Here is a 20,475-nt window from a genome sequence, read left to right on the forward strand (position 1 = left end):
ATGTATGAGTGTGTGTTTTTGTGTGTGTGTGTGTGTGTGTGTGTTAGTGTGTGTGAGTTTGTGTGTGAGTTTGTGAGTGTGTGTGTGTATGTGTGAATGTTGTGTGTGTGTGAGTTTGTGTAAGTGTGTGAGTGTGTGAGTGAGTGTGTATAAGTGTGTGTGAGTATGTGTGCTAGAGAGTGTGAGTGTATGTATGAGTGTGTGTTTTTGTGTGTGTGTGTGTGTGTGTGTGTTAGTGTGTGTGAGTTTGTGTGTGAGTTTGTGAGTGTGTGTGTGTATGTGTGAATGTTGTGTGTGTGTGAGTTTGTGTAAGTGTGTGAGTGTGTGAGTGAGTGTGTATAAGTGTGTGTGAGTATGTGTGCTAGAGAGTGTGAGTGTATGTATGAGTGTGTGTTTTTGTGTGTGTGTGTGTGTGTGTGTGTGTTAGTGTGTGTGAGTTTGTGTGTGAGTTTGTGAGTGTGTGTGTGTATGTGTGAATGTTGTGTGTGTGTGAGTTTGTGTAAGTGTGTAAGTGTGTGAGTGAGTGTGTATAAGTGTGTGTGAGTATGTGTGCTAGAGAGTGTGAGTGTATGTATGAGTGTGTGTTTTTGTGTGTGTGTGTGTGTGTGTGTGTTAGTGTGTGTGAGTTTGTGTGTGAGTTTTTGAGTGTGTGTGTGTATGTGTGAATGTTGTGTGTGTGTGAATTTGTGTAAGTGTGTAAGTGTGTGAGTGAGTGTGTATAAGTGTGTGTGAGTATGTGTGCTAGAGAGTGTGAGTATGTATGAGTGTGTGTTTTTGTGTGTGTGTGTGTTAGTGTGTGTGAGTTTGTGTGTGAGTTTGTGAGTGTGTGTGTGTATGTGTGAATGTTGTGTGTGTGTGAGTTTGTGTAAGTGTGTGAGTGTGTGAGTGAGTGTGTATAAGTGTGTGTGAGTATGTGTGCTAGAGAGTGTGAGTGTATGTATGAGTGTGTGTTTTTGTGAAAATGTGTGTGTATGTGTGAGTGTTTGTGTGTGTGTGTGTGTGTGTGAGTGTGTGTGTGTATGTGTGAGTGTGTGTGTGTGTTTGTGTGTGTGAGTGTGTGTGTGTATGTGTGAGTGTGTGTGTGTGTTTGTGTCCTGTGATGGACCGGTGTCCGGGGTGTTTCCAGCCTATCGCCAAACGAACTGCACCCACAGCGACCCTGACCAGGATAAAACTAAATAAAACAGACGAAGGAGAAGGAGGAACTGGCTTGTTTTTCTGTGGGTTCTTTCTGACCTTGGTGAAGAGACCGCTGTTCCACGTGCTTCCCAGTGGGCGGAGTCACACCCCTTGCACGTGTACGTACATGAAAAACTATCAAAGATCAAAGATTAGTTCTGGTACTTTAAGGTGCTCCTCTGTATATTTACACCCCTAATACTTATTAAACTGGTACACGACTATACGATTATACACAAAAGATCAATCAATAACATCAAAAAATAACATCAAACACTTTCGTCAGGCCTTTGATCTCTGGTTTGTTCCTCTTTGATGACATACGTATATACAAAATGACCAAAAGTATTCGGACGCCCCTTCTGATTTTGGAATTTACATGCTTCAGTGAAATAGATAAATTATAAACAAGGAATTTTATGCTTCTAATTTTGCAGCAACAGTTTAGGGAAGGACCTTACCCGTTCTGACATGAGTGAGCTCTATAGAGGCATGAAGCTCCAACCAACAGCTCTGGAATAAACCTTGACATTGACATCGGCACAAATTCCCACACTTAGACGTACTTCGAAGCCTAGTGAGAAGCTCACACAGAGGTCGCTCTGTTTTAACACGGATGACCAAATTTGCAGCAACAGTTTAGGGAAGGACCTTTCCTGTTCCAGCATGACCGATCTCTATAAAGACGCAAAGAACTCAACTCAACTAGCTCTGGGACGAACCGGAACATCAACTGAGGCTTCTAGTGCCCAGCCATTCAAACCGAATGGGCACAAATTCCCACACACAGACATACTTCAAAGCCTTGTGAGAAGCCTGAGAGGTCGTTCTATCAAAACGGGGCGTCTGAATACTTTTGGCCGTGTAGCGTCATCGGTTCTCAGGGAGATCATCGGTTCCTCTGGATGTTTCTCCGTCATCTACGCCCATGATGTGCTTAAGGTGGTTTTGCTCTGCAGTCCACAGCCATAAAAAACCTAAATACGGGTTAAACGGGGCGACGGATCCATCAGTTCTACCTTAACATCTAACAGACGTCTAGGTCTGCACCAAGTGTTCTGCTGCTGATTATACTGATAATGATAAAGAAACAAATACACGTATGACTGGTTCATGTGGAGGCGACCACTGGTTCCACTGGTTCCACTGGTTCCACGCTAGGCGGGCAGGTTATTGTAGAAGCTGGACGTCTCCGAGACCGTCTTGGACATGCTGCGGGACGACGAGCCGTTGGACGCCAGCTCCAGCGACGGGCTGTGGACCACCGTCACGGTGGGCTCCGCCCGGCTGCTCTTGTAGACGCTGGTCTGCGTGTGCATGTAGCGCGTGGACTTGAGCTCCAGGTCCTTGTAGGATTCGGCGCTGACGCAGGGGCAGCAGCGGAACACCTGCCTGAATCCGGCGCGGAACCTGGAAACCATACGAGAGCGACGTAAGCGCAGAACACAAGCAGGGGCCTCGATCGAGGGCCCAACAGTAGCTGCAAACCCAGCACTAACCAGTCACGAGAACCCAAGGACGAGAACATCCAAACTTCGTCCAGAAATCGTCTCTATAATAAATAAATAAATAAATAAGACGAACCCGTCTGGCCCGTTAGCCGTCTCAGGCTGTCAGCTTTTATTTATCCCCCTCCGGACGCAAAACAGCAGAGAGGAGAAAAAGAAAAAGCCGAGGTTCAAACGTCTGTGAGGAACATTAATCACGCCCCTCTGCCCGGGAGATCTTTGGCTCTGTGGTTTTGCGCTGGCGCTCGGTGACGGCGGGGCCGCCGGTTTAATCAGAATTAAACACCGCGAGGAGCAGGAGCCGAGCAGCGAGGGGTAATGAGCCGGGAAAACAAGGTGTTTCAGAGACGAACGCCGAGAGCTTTAACTGATAAATAATAATAAAGTGTTTATGAATTATGTGCACGGTGTTAAATAAACATATTCCTTATGTGACCAAAAGTATGTGGACACCTGAGCGTGAGCTAGACGGACGTCTCAATAGAGACCATGATTATTCCTCCGCTTCTGGAGACCCTGATGGAGTCCGAGGAGGGTATATTTTCCTGACACGCTCCACCGACCCCCTCTTATTCGCCCGTACTGCGGTGGATTCGGCGTCAGGAGAGTCCCCCCCACTTCTGTACAGGCGCCTCGGGCTACTAACTGGGGTCCTTACACAGAATCGAAGACCCCGCACACTTTATTAAGTCCGTTTTTTGACATTTACATTTACGACATTTAGCAGACGCTTTTATCCACTGTCTAAGCAATTGAGGGTTAAGGGCCTTGCTCAAGGGCCCAACATTGGCAGCCTGGTAGATGTGGGGCTTGAACCAGTGACCTTTCGATTACTAGTCCAGTACCTTAACCGCTAGGCTACAGCAGCCCTTTTTCCCACCCAGCAGACTTTAGTAGCCGATTTTTGTCCGCTGCCGATCGTGCCCACAAGGTGGCGCCCAGCCGGCCGGAAGCAGAGCTGAGATTTGGACTCGGGGAGCGGAACATCCCGCCATGCCACTCGGGTGCTAAAGCCTTTACTCTTTAGTCAAAAGAGCATTGGTGAGGTCGGGCACTGATAACCACAACCAGCAGGTTGTTGGAAACAACAAGAAGTCAATAATATGGAGTCCAGATACTTTTGGACTATGAAAGCCATATTCACAGAGGGATCTGTGCACTTTTATATTGTGGTTATATGCGGTGAGGGAGGAGGAGGGAGGAGTAGTAATCGGGCGAGACTGAGAGACGCTTATAATCCGGATTTAGCTCCATCTGATTCCTACCTATCTGAATGCTGAGGCTTTAAGGGGAAGAAGATTTTCATGTGATGATGATGTGAAAGCACCGGCGCATCAGCGGCATTAAAAAGTCGGGTTTTTTATGACTCCTCCAGCGTGTGTGTGGTGCTACCTGTCGTTGAGGCAGCAGTAGATGATGGGGTTGTACATGGTGGAGCTCATGGCGAGCCACATGACGGCCAGATAAACCTGCTGGATAAACGCTCGCTCGAACAGCGCCGGGAAGAACTGGTACAACAGGAAGTACACGTGGTACGGCAACCAGCAGAGGGCGAAGGTGCACACCACCACGATCATCATCTTCACCACCTAGATAGATAGACAGACAGACAGACAGTTAGATAGACAGTTAGATAGATAGATTTTGCTAAGCTAACCCTCAGTGTATGCTCTGTGTACGTGTACTGTATCATGTTTAGCGTTAGCGACCTTGCGTTTAGCGCTGAGCTGCTCCTGGTAGCGGTTGGAGGAATCTCCTGGTATCTCTCCGGCCCACAGGTTCAGCCCCACCACCAGGTAGGCGTATCCCATCACCAACAGGGGCAGGAAGTAGATCAGCACCGCCACGCAGACGTAATAACTGCAACGAGAGAGAGAAAGATAAATAAACGTGTACGTATATAGCCGAAAGTATTCGGACGCCTGACTGAGAGCTGGTCGGACGTCCTTTCAGAAAACAAACGCTGTTATAACGCTATTACAAACAATAAATGGACGACAATTAATTTGATCTTTTTTTTAATGCTGTTTTGTTCATTTCACCTTCCGTCCCAACTCTTTTTGGAATTAGGTCTGTACGATCTGACTCTGCACACAGATCCTCTGTGATTTTTTTTACCCGGAATAGAATCCGAATCACTCGGACGCCTCTGCTGTAGGATCCCATTATCCGCTGTTTATTTTGGACGCGCCCGCGTCTCGTCTGCGAGTGAAGGTGAATTTTAAAGGTGCCGGAGCGCTCGAGAGAAAGTGGAGCGCGAAAAGTGCGTGACTTGTGGTCCGTGTCGACAATTTTGTGGACGCCACGACTGATGGAGAGCGAGTGACCACACGACCACCTGAGGTACGGTCACCAAGACGACTCCTGAACACAAGTATTAGGACAGAGTGGCGGGGAATAGTTCTACAGTCAGTGATTGTGTACCCACAGATTTCATATCATGATGCGCCCACCACCGTACTTCACATGTGGTGCAGTGCTGAGAAGGGTCCACCAATGTCGTGCTGGAGGTGACAAAGTGAACAGTACTACAGTCAGTGATTGTATACCCACAGATTTAATCTGTATAGTAGGTGTACCCTAAACAATGTTTTCTTTGATGACCTGTGACATGTCTGTACTATTTGCAGAGAGGCAGCACCATATCATGATGCTCCCACCACCATACTTCACATGTGATGCACCTGTCTGGGGACAATTTGTGGTTCAGAGAACTTTCCACTTGTGGTGTTTGACGCTGCAGCGCTCAGAACGGTCCACCAATAGGGTGCCAGAGGTGACGAAGTGAACAGTCCTCCAGTCAGTGATTGTATACCCACAGATTTCATCTGCTTATTAAGTGTAGCTAATAAAACGGTCGGTTTTGTGTTCCAGATCTATTGCTGTGACAGAAGTGAAAAGCAGACCTTGGGCTTCAGGTGGCGCGCGGGCAGACGGGCGAGCTGGCCGGGTTACGACTTTATATCGGAACAGAAGTGGAAATGTCAGCCCATCGATTTAGCCGGAGTCACTCCGTTTAGCCGGGAACATACGGTCGAAAAGCTCCGGTCCGTCCCGCCGCGTAATTAATCACAATCAGCGAGAAGAAAACACGTCGGCGAGGAACGGAAAAGATCTCGCAGGAACCAGACGTCTATCATCCAGACGGCCAAAACCGGCGGCCGGGAGAACAAAAACACCCTGATGGATCCGTCACGTGTCGGCGCAGAGACGGAGGAATAATCAGATCTCCCGGCTAACCTGTAATTACGCGCTGAGGAGATTACATCGCCATACGGCGCATCACAGAGGCTCTATTCATGAAGGAACTCGTCTCCACGCCGGAGCTTCTTGGGTTACGTCTCAACCGCGGGCGGAAACGTCGAGGGACTGGAGCTCTTACCCTACTGTTGTTCCACTTGTTGGTGGAACGTGATCTTCTCCCCTTGGTGAGATGAATCTGAAACGTTTGGGGTCATTAAGGGGGCGTCTGTTCAGGGAGCAGAACTGCAAATAAATGCAGCCTGGCTCCACCAAGACGTGAGATGAAACCGTATGGTCAAAAGTATCTGGACACCTGAAGTTCCTAAACTACGATTCCCACTCTAGTGTTGGTCCACACCGTTTGGGGTCATCGAGGGGGCGTCTGTTCACGGAGCAATTCTGTTTACTGCAAGATGTCCCAGACGTCAGATGAAGTCGAATGGCCGAAAGTATTTGGACACCTGAAATTCCCAAAATCCCCAATTCATGGTAGTTCTTACTCTACTGTTGTTCCACTTGTTGGTGGGACGTGATCTTCTCCCCTTGGTAAGATGAAGCCGAAATGTTTGGGGTCATTAAGGGGGCGTCTGTTCACTGCAAGACGTCCCAGACGTCAGATGAAGTCGAATGGCCGAAAGTATCTGGACAGCTGAAGTTCCCACACCACAAGAGTTCTCGCTCTAGTGTTGGTCCACTTGTAGGTGGAACATGATCTTCTCCCCTTGGTGAGATGAATCTGAACTGTTTGGGGTCATTAAGGGGGCGTCTGTCCACAGAGGAGGACAGCAAATAAACGCAGCCTGGTCCGAGTCCGGCACCGAGACATGAGATGAAGTCGTATGGCCAAAAGTATCCGGACCCCTGAAGTTCCTAAACTACAGTTCCCGTTTAAGTGTTGGTCCACTTGTAGGTGGAACGTGATCTTCTCCCCTTGGTGAGATGAATCTGAACCGTTTGGGGTCATTAAGGGGGGCGTTTGTTAATGGAGCAGAACTTCAAGAAGTCCAAGATACAAAAGTATTCGGACACCAAACTACTGGTCAGGTTTTTACTGGCGAACTGGTGCACGCTCGATCCTGCCAGGAAAGACAGGCTCACGATGGACATCCCAATTTATCAAGTTGTTTACAGGCATCAAGGTAACAGCTTTGTTCAGGCCAGACCAAATTCATCAAACCATGTGCACTATACAAAGTGATGTATTGGTCTGGGTTCAGTCCAGAAGCTACGGTGAAGCAGGTCTGGAGATTTAAAATGACCATGTAAGGCTCCGGTACGTCCGGCCGGTGATGAACAGGTCTGAGCGGAGTGAAATACTCTCAGCTGGAGAAGCGATGAGCAACACGATCCCTCTTCACGTTTATTTACTTTATTCCTCCTGTTATAACCTGAAGAATGGAGCTGTTGATGACCTGATGAGTTGTGTCAAACGTCCTCGGGCTGTGAAAGCACTCAAACGTTCACCGAAACCGCCGACCGGGGTCCAAACTTCTGGTCAACGGTACTTACTGTTCCACATAAAGGGTCTGACGTTCCTGCGCGTACCGGGTTTATAATGCTGCCGCCGTCTGGATAACAGATTGTTTTGTTCGCATCTCGACCGCCGGATGGTGTAAAGGCAGCCAGACGGAAAGGTGAGAGCGGATCGCGGCCGTCTACCGTCTTCGGTTTCTGAATAAAGTACAGTCATGAAAAACACCATCCTACAAGCTTCTATCTGTCTGTCTGTCTATTCGTCTATCTATGTGTCTATCTATCTGTCTGTCTGTCTGTCTGTCTGTCTGTCTATTCATCTATCTAGCTATGCATCTGTCTGTCTGTCTTTCTATCCATCTATCTATACTGTATGTATGTATCTGTCTGTCTGTCTGTCTGTCTGTCTGTCTGTCTGTCTGTCTGTCTGTCTGTCTGTCTATCTGTCTGGCTGTCTATCTATCTATATATATATCTATCTATTTGTATATCTATCTGTCTGTCTGTCTGTCTATTTGTCTATCTTTCTATCTGTATGTCTGTCTATTCATCTATCTAGCTATGTATCTGTCTGTCTGTCTGTCTGTCTGTCTTTCTATCATCTATCTATACTGTATGTATGTATCTGTCTATCTATCTGTCTGTCTGTCTGTCTGTCTGTCTATTCGTCTATCTATGTATCTGTCTGTCTGTCTGTCTGTCTGTCTGTCTGTCTATCTGTCTGTCTGTCTGTCTGTCTACCTATCTATACAGTCAAGAACTACAGTTATTAAATATTCATGTTCGGGGTTTTCGGGTGCCAGTCTATTAAAGGCGGCACACAAGTCCCCAATAATTCACTCTAAAAGTGACCTGACCAAGGACGTGTGGCTTTATATTCTCTGCATTTCCACCACACAAACCAGCTGTATGAAGAATCGTCAGACGTTCTGTACCATACCGACACACCTGCCGACGAGACGGGCATGAAACCGAGGCTTCAAAGACGAGAGGAAAGATTAAAGGAGGTCGGAGGGTTTGGAGTACTTTCTGACCGCCTGGGCCGGCCGCGGCCACCGGCGTGTGATAAATTGGTGTCGGACTTTGATCTGCGACTTTGATCGTTTCGTGCGAGCCGGAGTGCTCGGGAATGGATGCGCTGCTCTCAAAACCCAGCTGGTGTACGCTCGCCCCTCTGTCGGGGAACAATCCGGAACGATCCGCAAAAATCAGCACCGAGACAAAAGAGGTTTGTCCGAGACCGGCGGACGGAAGGATGGACGAGAGAATAAAGGAGGCAAAGGTGAGAAGCTGAGAGGGCAAGGAACCGAGGAACTCTGGAGAAACATGGCAAGGTGTATACTTTCCGGGGGCGGGGGTTGGATATGTCCAAGACTAGTGGATGGAAGGGGCTTGGTTCACATCCTGTTGTTAGGACCTGCTGAGCGAAAGAAGGGTGAAAGTTGGAGGCGGAGTTGAGAGGTTGAGAGGGCGAGGAACCGAGGAACTCTGGAGAAACATGACAAGGTTTACACTTGCCCATCTGTCAGGGGCGGGGGTCAGGTTTGTCCGAGACTGGCGGACGGAAGGATGGACGAGAGATGGAATAAAGGAGGCAAAGGTGAGAAGCTGAGAGGGCAAGGAACCGAGGAACTCTGGAGAAACATGGCAAGGTGTACACTAGCCCATCTGTAAGTAAAGAGGGGGGCGGGTTGGGTTTGTTCGAGACTGGTGGACAGAAGGGGCTTGGTTTGCGTCCAGTCGGTCGTACCTACTAAGGCAAAAGGTGGAATAAAGGAGGCAGAGGTGAGAAGCTGAGAGGGTGAGGAACCGAGGAACTCTGGAGGAAGATGGCAAGGTCTGCACTCACCCATCTGTCAGGGGCGGGGGTCAGGTTTGTCCGAGACTGGCGGACGGAAGGGCCTTGGCTTGCGTCCAGCTGTTCATACCAGCGATAGAAGGGCGAGAGATGGAATAAAGAGAGGGCGAGGAACTGAGGAACTCTGGAGGAACGTGGCAAGGTCTGCACTCGCCCCTCCGTCAGGGAAAGGGGGGTGACGGGGGTCAGAACAATCAGAACAGAGACAAAAGAGGTTTGTCCGAGACTAGCAGACAGAAGGGGCTTGGTTTGCGTCCAGCCGTTCGTACCTGGACTAAAGAGAGGGCGAGGAACCGAGGAACTCTGGAGGAAAGTGGGCGGAATAAAATCTCAGAGATGTCACGGCCGCGGTCACGGTGCAGCGTGTGCTGAGGTGTAAAATGACTCTCTGAATTTCGACTGAAGGTGTATATATAGAGGTGCGAGTCGACCAGGGTTCATATGTATAAATCCAGCCAGACACCTTTGTCCTGGACGTGAATGGGACAGCATGAGCTGGCAGACCTGCGCGTCCAACAATGCCCCACTGCATCTCGAATACCACCCCACACCCGCCTGCCTGCGCTCGTTCGTTTTCGCTGCCTGCTGTCTGAAGCAATCAAAAGAGTGTTGGTGACGTTAAACTGGAAGACATGGCTCTGCAATCCACTCCAGGTCTGTGCTGGAACAGGAAAGGTCCTTCCCTAAACTGTATATGCGTATATATGCATTTAGAGCATACATATTTAAATGTATATCTTTGATTGTATAACCTCATGGCGATGAGTGTGTCTGAAACATCCAGACTGAACTCATGACATGAAAGTAATTTGATGGGTGTCTACATACTTTTGGGCATTTCCTGCAGGCACAGGTGCACCCTATGGTGCAAAGACGTTTCCTGAATGATAATACACTCATATACATATTGCAGAAAACATCATGGACACCAGGATTAAGTCCGGCTCCTTCCAGGAAGTCGTTCTGGGACGGTGAGGTAGATTTCCAGCTACTCCAGCCACCACTGTGCTGGAAGATCTTCTACTCTAATTGTTCAACCGTCTTTATTTTAAAAATTCGGACAATTCCCACCAACATGGACACGCTGGACAAGAATGTCGGTCTAGCACACGCCCCCTCTGCCCTGAGGTGAATACGCCGGACTCTTCTTTACATTTTACCCCTACCCTGTAACTTTCGAACCACAACACCCCTCACACCCCTCACACTTCTCACCGCCAGTTTGTTCGGCTGCGTCCTAAACCACACGCTATTTATAGGCCACTATCCTGGGAGGCCATCTAGTCACCGATGCCAGAGATCCCAACAATGTGGTCTAGAGGTTGAAGGAAACCCGACACCCTTCAGGAAAGACAGATGAGCACACGAAGCCAGATCTCTACCACTCTCAGTAGCTTAGCATTTATATCAATGGTACCTTGGAGAAATACCCCCCCTGGACCAGTCACATGATTAATCATGACCACTTGGCACTTGGCGGTGGCATTTGTATTCATGACTCCTGGAGCCAGATTTGTTAGCTTTTCACACAAGGTCATACAGCGTCGCTGGCTAATTGCTTTTCGGAATCAATCTTCTCCACCCCTCATGTGCACCCGGACGCAGAAGTGCGAGGGGCGTGAGTCTTGGTGTTTACAGTTCCTGTCTTGTGTTTTTTTGGGCTAGCGATTAGCTTAGCAATTAGCCTAGCCCAGCATACCCTTGGTACTTTGCTGCACTGACTGTTTTTATCACGATGGCTACGATAGTTGGTGGCGGGCACCTGTTAGATGTTGGTTAGATTTCCAGCTACTTCAGCCACCACTGATTTTCTAGTGTCTGCCAGTCTAGTGGCGGGTACAGTCCTGACCAGACTGCATGTCCCTGCTGCTGAAAGCATCTCCGTAACATTATGCTACCACCACCATATTTTACAGGGTGCTCTGGCGTACCTGGCTGATTTGCTCTGTTCCCGTTACACGACGCTAGCGCATATGTTAGCCCAGATTCCGTTCATCCCGGCGCTCTTTTCCTAGCGAGTCCAGATGTGCCAGGCATTGCGGCTTCATTATGAAAACAATAAGCGCCGCGACTGCTCGGTCACTCGGGGATTAATTCGTAATACCTACGTGGCTCTGTGCCAGCCGAGAGACAAAAGCCGCAGGAATGCTTATCGCTCGTCTTACGCTAGGTAAGAAAAGCCGAACGAATACGACAGAAGTGGATTTGTTTGGCTGACAGGATTCCTTTCTTATTTTTTTTTTTCAAAAACCGAACTGCTGCCTCTGAAATGCGGCTTCAGTCGGTTATTCGTTTGGAAGAAAGACGTGGCTTCGGCGCTCTGGTTTAGAGCCAAGCCGTTTTTGGTGAACCCTCCTCCTGTGAGAAAGATGGGTAAGACGGCACCTCTTTTTGGCGAGTGTGGAAAACAGGGAGAGGTGCGGAACTAAAAAAAAAAAGCTGGTCCACTTTGTGGTCAAGATAGAGTCCTTGGGCGCCCAGCACACCAGCTGAGATTCTAAACACCTCGGTTCGAATCTCGGCTCTGCTACCGGTCGGCTGGGCGCCAATTGTCAGTGCCTGCAGTGGTCAAAAATTGGCTACCGAGTCTGCTGGGTGGGAAAAGACCGGTCTAAAGTGGGTGGGGTCTTCAAATGCAAGGACTGGTCGACTGCGAGTCCTTGATGATGGAAGTGGTTTAGGTGGAAACCTAAATTTTTGAGTTTGCAGACCTGGGACACCTGAGAACTTCTTTGGCTCTCAGGGGTCGTAGGTCTGGATCCCAACCACGCCACAGCTCATTAGATTCTGCTTACTGGGCGGACTTACAGGGTTTTGAAGTCCATGACCGTGTACTCGGGCCAGTCGATGTAGCAGACGATGCGGCCGGGCAGCTCGTCCACTTGGGAGTAGTAGTACTGCGGGAAGGTCAGCAGGAGGGCGAGAACCCAGATCACCCCTATGATCACCTTGGTCTGCGTGGAGGAGAGGCGCTGCTTCAGCGGGTGGATGATGGCCATGTACCTGCGGGGGGCGACACAGAGCAGAGGGATTAACGAACGCTCGTGGGTTGTTTCAAAAAGTACCAACTACATGACCAAAAGTATTCACACCCCCACCAACTACATGCTTGCACACACACAATCTACTATCTGAGCGTATCACATATCTAATATATTCAAAAATCCAAAAATATTCAACTCTCCGTAAACTCTCGCATTCACCCTGTAACACATCACTCCAGATTCCATTCATAACCGTTTCCCTATAAATAATTCATAACGTATTTTTGGGAATGGTTTAAATTATCTTAGACGCCCCTGTACGCGTCTCTTTATTCACCCGAACGAACAAACTCAAGTCCGCCCCGCTCTCGAGGCGTCGGCGCTCGTTCAGAGCGACTTGTACAGCGATAAACGACTAATTACTGTTCTCTTAAATATTCATAAATAATTTACACACGTTATTATTCCTCTTTCCTTCAGGGCTTCTTTTGTGAAGCTGAGAAGCCGGGAGAGATTCAGTCAGAGCGAGTCAGAGAACATCAAATAATACAATTAAATAAATATAATTCAGTTAAAGGTAAAACGGGCGACGAGTTCCGGCGTCTTTCAGGCTTTGTGGCTTTAATTAGGAAGCGAGTGATAACAGCGACTCGGCGGCTTCGGTTCAAACCGTCAACACGTTGTCAGGTTCGGCTCACACACACACACACACCGCATTAACTATATATGGGGACAAAAGTATTTGCTAACTGCTATAATAAATCAGCTTTGCAGCAACAGTTTAGGGAAGGCCCTTTTCCTGAGCCCCGACCTCAGCCCCACTCAACAGCTCTGGACTGAAGCGGAACATCAACATCAGCGCCCTGCCATTTAATACAAATGCTAGGCAAGCTCAGGAGTTTGATGTTGCTAAAACGCAGATGACACTGTCCACAGTCGAGCGAGCTTCAACCCGGCCTTCATTGCTCCTGCACAAGGACGAAGCCTCGTCTCCTCGCAGCCCGACCAACGTTTGTGGCTTAAGGTAGAGCATTTGTGAAGAACGAGAAGGTCTGGCTCGCAATCGAGGTTCCAATTCGCCCTAAAAGTCTACAGCAGGATCAACTGTGGTTCCTTCACAGTCAAAATCAATCTATGTTTTTTAAGGACCTCGCTCTAATTATTATTATATTCCTCGAGTTAGAGAGGTGTCCATGTACTTTTGGCACAAAAGCCGTAGTGAAATCCTGAGCTGATGGATTAGGTGTTGTTTTACAGGTCGGCGTCGACTCGTTCATCCAGAATCGAGGTGTTTGTTTGGTCTCCGGTGTTTAGGTTCGGGATTATAAGCTCATGTACATTTTATCTTCTGATTTATCGTAAATCCTTTGATCTGGATGCGGAGCAGACGCCGCCGTCACTGATGGGATTTGCAAAAACGTATCGTGCCTGGAGATCAGGCTGGCGTGGAGACGGGCCCTCCCCAAACTGTTTAACAAAGCTGGCGTACGCAGAAAAAAAAAAAAGTACCTTTGAGATGAATTGGAATGGGGATTTTGGGCCAGTCAAATCCCCACAGTCACACCCCAAAATCTAATAAAATACAAATCCTGAAAGGGTAGATGCTGTGGCACAGTCCTAAAAAAAGTAGATGCCATTGTAGCCACAATGAGGGGTCTGTGATGCGAGAACTGGATCTCCAGTTCAGGCGTCCACATACTTTTGGCCAGACACAAAACAGAACCCGTCGGTTTATTTTCTGTTCCTCTCATAAAATCGTGATGAGACGCGACCCGACGCGGCGCTGATCCACACGTGGATGATGTTAAACATGTGGAAGACGTTCTGGCTCTCACGCGCGGCTGACAGACGCTCAGGGTGAAAAATTCACCTCTATTTCTGAGCCCAGAGTCGCTAAAACGTCACGTCTGCTCCTGAACTCAGTGTGTGTGTGTGTGTGTGTGTGTGTGTGTGTTTCATCACTGAACATGAATGTGGATTCTTGTATCTGGAGTTGATCGAGGTGCAGGAGTGTAAACACGTCAGTAAAAAACACGTCCTTATATAGAAACACTAAAATATAAATCTGCTCCTCATAGTCCTCATAGTCCTCACTGCTCCAGTCACGCCAACACCACCACCATCAACACCATCACAAACATCATCAACACCACCATCACCATCACAAACACCACCATGAACACCACAAACATCAACACCACCATCACCATCACTATTATCATCAACACCATCACCATCACAAACACCACCAATATCAACACCACCAATATCAACACCACCAACATCAACACCACCATCACCATCACTAACATCATCAACACCATCACAAACATCAACACCACCATCACCATCACAAACACCACCAATATCAACACCACCAACATCAACACCACCATCACTATTATCATCAACACCATCACAAACATCATCAACACCACCATCACCATCACAAACACCACCAATATCAACACCACCAATATCAACACCACCAACATCAACACCACCATCACCATCACTAACATCATCAACACCATCACAAACATCAACACCACCATCACCATCACAAACACCACCAATATCAACACCACCAACATCAACACCACCATCACCATCACTATTATCATCAACACCATCACAAACACCATCATCAACAACACCAACATCATCACCAACACTGTTCAGACTCAACACTATCACAAACATCATCAACACCATCACAAACATCATCAACACCAACATCACCATCACAAACACCATCATCAACAACACCAACATTATCACCAACACTGATCAGACTCAACACCATCACAAACACCACCACGACCACCATCACCAGCACAGATCAGACTCCAACACCATCACAAACACCACCATCACCATCACAAACACCACCATCAACACCAACATCATCACCAACACTGATCAGACTCCAACACCATCACAAACACCACCACCATCACCAACACAGATCAGACTCCAACACCATCACAAACACCACCACCACCACCAGCACAGATCAGACTCCAACACCATCACAAACACCACCACCGACACCATCACCAGCACAGATCAGACTCCAACACCATCACAAACACCAACACCATCACCAGCACAGATCAGACTCCAACACCATCACAAACACCACCACCAACACCATCACAAACACCACCACCAACACCATCACCAACACAGATCAGACTCAACACCATCACAAATACCATCAACGTCATCACAAACACCGCCACATCAACACCATCACCATCATCAACACCATCAACACCATCACAGATCAGACTCCAGCACCAACGTCAACACTGATCAGACATCAACACCATCACAATCGCCATCATCAACACCATCACCACCAACACCACCACCATCACAGATCAGACTCCAACACTATCAAAAAACACCAACACCACCACCATCACCAACAACGCCATCTTTACCAACATCACCAAAACCAATACCACCACCACTAACACCACCGTCACCACCACAGATCACCAGTTTCTCCAGACCAGTGTCGATCTTCATGTCTTTAAGAGCCTCAAAGCAACTAACTCCCAGTGAGATCTGATGTACTGGAAACCCATATCCATCCCTACCATCATCACCACCAGTACCATCACCTCCAACAGCACCATTAACACCATCAACAGCACCAACACCAACATCACCACCTACATCAGATGACCTACATGTATGGAATCTAACTGCGGTACCTCAGGAACAACCTGTACCTCCAGTATGAAGAACCTTCACCTCTGACAGAGCATTCACAGTTACAAACCCTGCTCTACACCTCTGGGACTGAAGCCAGGATCAGCCGTGCAGAACCCTCGCTGTCTTCATTACTGCTGTTTCTGTATGAGTTGTGAGAAATTTGGACGTCTGGACGATTTATTTCACTTCAAAGTGCATCTAATAATCCCAGATCATGAAGAACATCTCCACCCTAACAACCTCATTCATCAGGAACTGTCACACCGGCTAGCGCACCAGTTCTGTCTGGACGTGTGGAAGATCTAAATCTACTTCATACCTCTGTAACCACCTATAAATCACCGCTAACTCCAAACCAATGTTCCATCATCAGTGAACCGACTCCAGTCCCGGTGATGCTTCTGTCACAGGAACGCATCCCAGCCAGATTAATGGCTCAATCAACGTGCTGGGAATTAACACCCCAGTGACATGATACAGGAATAACCAGTATCCAAATACCATCAAAAACCAGCATTACCAATATACAAATCCCATCCAAAACCATCCAAAATCAATCCAATCTGACCTGGCTGGCCAACCTGATTGGCTAAAACCAGCATGACCAGTATCCAAAACCCTTCTAAATCCATCCTCAATCAGACCAACCCTACCAGCAAGAACCAGCACATCCAGTATCCAAGACCTTCTGAAACCATCACACCAGACCAGTCTTATCATCCAAGTACGACCAGTATCCAAAACCACCAGTCCAGTCCAGTATGACCAGTCCAGCCCTATCAGAAAGAACCACCATGACCAGTATCCAAGACCTTTTTTTGAAGCCATCCAAAACCAGACCAGCCCTACCAGCAAAAACCAGCATGACCAGCATCCAAGACCATTCTAAATCTACCAAACCAGTCCAGCCCTATCAGAAAGAACCAGCATGACCAGCATCCAAAACCCATCCAAAACCATCCAATCTGACCAGGATGGCCAACCCGATTGGCTAAAACCATTGTGGTAAGCTAGAACCAGCATGACCAGTATCCAAAATCTTTCTGAAACCATCACACCAGACCAGCCCCATTAGCAAGAACCAGCATGACCAGCATCCAAGACCATTCTAAATCTACCAAACCAGTCCAGCCCTATCGGCAAGAACCAGCATGACCAGTATCCAAAATCTTTTTTTGAAGCCATCCAAAACCAGACCAGCATTATCGGCAGGAACCAGCACGGCCAGTATTCAAAACCCATCCAAAATCTGACCAGGCTGGCCAACCTGATTGGCTAAAACCATCATGGTAAGCTAGAACCAGCATGACCAGTATCTAAAACCCTTTTAAAGCCATTTAAAACCAGACCAGCCTTTAGCCCTTCCAGCAAGAACCAGCATGACCAGTATCCAAAACCCTTCTAAAACATCTACAATCAGACCAACCCTACCAGCCAAAACCAGCATGACTAGTTTCCAAGACCATTCTAAATCTACCAAACCAGTCCAGCCCTATCAGAAAGAACCAGCATGACCAGTATCCAAAATCTTTTTTTTTTTTAAGCCATCCAAAACCAGACCAGCATTATCGGCAGGAACCAGCACGGCCAGTATTCAAAACCCATTTAAAACCAGACCAGTTTAATCAGCTAGAACCAGCATGATCAGTACCCAATACCTTCTAAAACCATCACACCAGTTAAGCCTTATCGGCTAAAACCAGCATGACCAGTATCCAAAACCATTCTCAAACCGCTCATCCATCAGAGCAAATGAGCCAGATGAGATCTATCAATCCATCTATCCAGAAGGGTGGAGACTGTTGTGGTTGCAACGAGACACCAACTTCGCTTTAATGCCCATGGATTTGGAATACGATGTCCAACAAGCTTGTGTTCTAGTGTCCACATACTTTTGGTCATACAGCTTATGACTTTAAAGTTTGATGTACTGGAGCAAAAGTATTGGGACGCCCCTTCTCATTTATGAATCCATGTGCAATAAATGAATTATACAGTATAATGGAGATTCTATACAGTTTAGGGAAGGACCTTTCCTGTTCCAGAATAACTGTGCAAAAAACAAGGGACTCCAGCGTCCTGAACAAAGGCTGGGACTGAGTGGGCACAAATTCCCACAGACGTACTTCGAAGTCTTGTGAGAAGCCAGCTGTGAATGAAAACATCATCTGAGGTCGGTCTGTTTTAATATTTATATACATGCAGTGTTTGTGGTGAGCGGTGCGTTTATGATATAGATTTAGTGTTATATATATATATACTGTATATAGAATGTATTTACACTGATCAGCCATAACATTAAAACCACCTCCTTTTTTTTATCAGCTCCACTTACCATATAGAAGCATTTTGTACTTCTACAATTACTGACTGTAGTCCATCTGTTTCTCTACATACCTCTTTAGTCTGTTTTCACCCTGTTCTTTAATGGTCAGGACCCCCACAGAGCAGGTATTATTTAGGTGGTGGATCATTCTCAGCACTGCAGTGACACTGACATGGTGGTGGTGTGTTAGTGTGTGTTGTGCTGGTATGAGTGGATCAGACACAGCAGCGCTGCTGGAGTTTTTAAACACCGTGTCCACTCACTGTCCACTCTATTAGACAATCCTACCTAGTCGGTCCACCTTGTAGAAGTAAAGTCAGAGACGGTCGCTCATCTATTGCTGCTGTTTAAGTCGGTCATCTTCTAGACCTTCATCAGTGGTCACAGGACGCTGCCCACGGGGCGCTGTTGGGTGGATATTTTTGGTTGGTGGATGATTCTCAGTCCAGCAGTGACAGTGAGTGCTGCTGTGTCTGATCCACTCATATCAGCACATCACACACTAACGCACCACCACCATATCCGTGTCACTGCAGTGCTGAGAATGATCCACCGAAATAATACCTGCTCTGTGGTGGTCCTGTGGGGGTCCTGACCATTGAAGAACAGGATGAAAGGAGGGTAACAAAGCATGCAGAGAAACAGATAAACTACAGTCAGTAATTGTAGAAGTACAAAGTGCTTCTATATGGTAAGTGGACAGTGAGTGTAGAAACAAGGAGGTGGTTTTAATGTTATGGTTGATCAGTATATATTTATTTATATAAGATAACGGACCTGTCCACGGCGATGGCGGTCATGGAGCAGATGCTGGCGAACACCGCGGCGATGGGGAAGAAGTTGTGGAAGCGGCAGTAGGCTGAACCAAAGTACCAGTCGTTGTTGGCCGCGTAGACGAAGTTCACCACCGTGTTGAAGGCGGACATGGAGGCCTCGGCGAACGCCAGGTTCACCAGAAAGTAGTTGGTGACGGTGCGCATCCGCTTGTGCGCCACGATGATCCAGATGACCGTGACGTTCCCCACCACCGACACCAGCACGATGGAGCTGTAGGCGAGCGCCCAGAGCGCGATGCGCCACGCCGGCTGCGCGAACTGGTTGTAGTGCGGCTCGGTTCCGTTCGGCTCCGCGCTCCAGTTCTCCAGTGGAGACTCGGTGCCGTTGAACAGCGGATCCATGTCACCGCGGGTCTGGTGAGTAACAGCCGGTCGCGCTCTCGGACTTTAATCTACCATGACGGGACGCTCGGACCGGACGAACGACGCGCGGCGGCTCCGCTGAGTCTCTCCAGGATTCATTCCGGCGCGCGAGGTGCGACTTTCACGCGCAAACGCGCTCCTGTACTTCACCAGCGCGCTTCTGACGGGGCTTTAGCTCGCGCGCGCACACACACACACACACACGCACACACACGCGCGCGCATGCATGAGCTCGTGGAGCGGCTCCAGATTCTGCGCACTTTGGGTCATTTGCGCAACCGTCGCGTGACCACCGTTTCCATAACATGCATTATCAGGCATGCATTTTCACTGACTAATTTATACTGATCAGGGTCTCTGTGCATCTGGAGCCTGAAAGGAATCAGACACTCACACATTCACAGACTAACTCATTCACTCACGTCCCCAGGGACCCAAACCAGAGCGCCACCAACCCACCCACTTTGATCTCATGTGTGGGTGCCGCACAGCAACAGGGCTCCTTGGAATTGGGTTCGATTCTTAGCGCTGCTCACAAAAACATGTCTGATAGGAGTGAATTGCCTGCCTTCCATCCATCTATTTATTTATTCATCCATTTATTAATCCACCCACTCATCCATCCATCTATCCATCCATCCATCTATCTATCCATCCATCCATCCATCTATCTAACCATCTGTCCATCCACTCACTCATCCATCCATCTATCCATCCATCTATCTATCCATCCATCCATCTATCTATCCATCCATCTATCCACCCACTCATCCATCCATCTATCCACCCACTCATCCATCCATCCACCTATTCATTGATTCATTGATTCTTTTATTAATTCATCAAAAGATCTATGCATTCATTCACTCATCCATCCATTCATTTTTTTAATTCAATCAGCAACATGGGTCTGTAGAGTTGGGTTCGATTCTCAGCACTGCTCACAAAAACAGTAGTCTGTTAGAAGTAATTTGCCTGC

The 20,475-nt window shown here is 47.9% G+C and overlaps 1 protein-coding gene across 1 annotated transcript; it reads right to left on the reverse strand.

Moving 5' to 3' along the window:
- Positions 1-2,008: 2,008 nt before the first annotated feature.
- tacr1a (tachykinin receptor 1a) lies at positions 2,009-19,475 on the reverse strand. Its single transcript, XM_063017780.1, has 5 exons — positions 19,075-19,475; positions 12,070-12,264; positions 4,397-4,547; positions 4,080-4,276; positions 2,009-2,589 (listed from the first exon to the last, which is right to left on the reverse strand). The coding sequence occupies exons 1-5, from the start codon at positions 19,473-19,475 to the stop codon at positions 2,337-2,339; spliced, it is 1,197 nt and encodes a 398-aa protein (XP_062873850.1). The 3' UTR covers positions 2,009-2,336.
- Positions 19,476-20,475: the final 1,000 nt, after the last annotated feature.

The sequence above is a fragment of the Trichomycterus rosablanca genome, chromosome 21 (genome assembly GCF_030014385.1).
Source record: "Trichomycterus rosablanca isolate fTriRos1 chromosome 21, fTriRos1.hap1, whole genome shotgun sequence".
NCBI lineage: Eukaryota > Metazoa > Chordata > Actinopteri > Siluriformes > Trichomycteridae > Trichomycterus > Trichomycterus rosablanca.

Bases quoted from the DNA above. Each gene is read 5' to 3' on its own strand.
- tacr1a (XM_063017780.1), bottom strand. From the start codon at position 19,475: ATGGATCCGCTGTTCAACGGCACCGAGTCTCCACTGGAGAACTGGAGC. The intron at 12,265-19,074 runs GTCCGTTATCTT...CGCCCCCCGCAG, and splicing joins ACCGCCATCGCCGTGGACAG to GTACATGGCCATCATCCACC. The intron at 4,548-12,069 runs GTAAGTCCGCCC...CTCTCGTTGCAG, and splicing joins GTCATGGACTTCAAAACCCT to TTATTACGTCTGCGTGGCGG.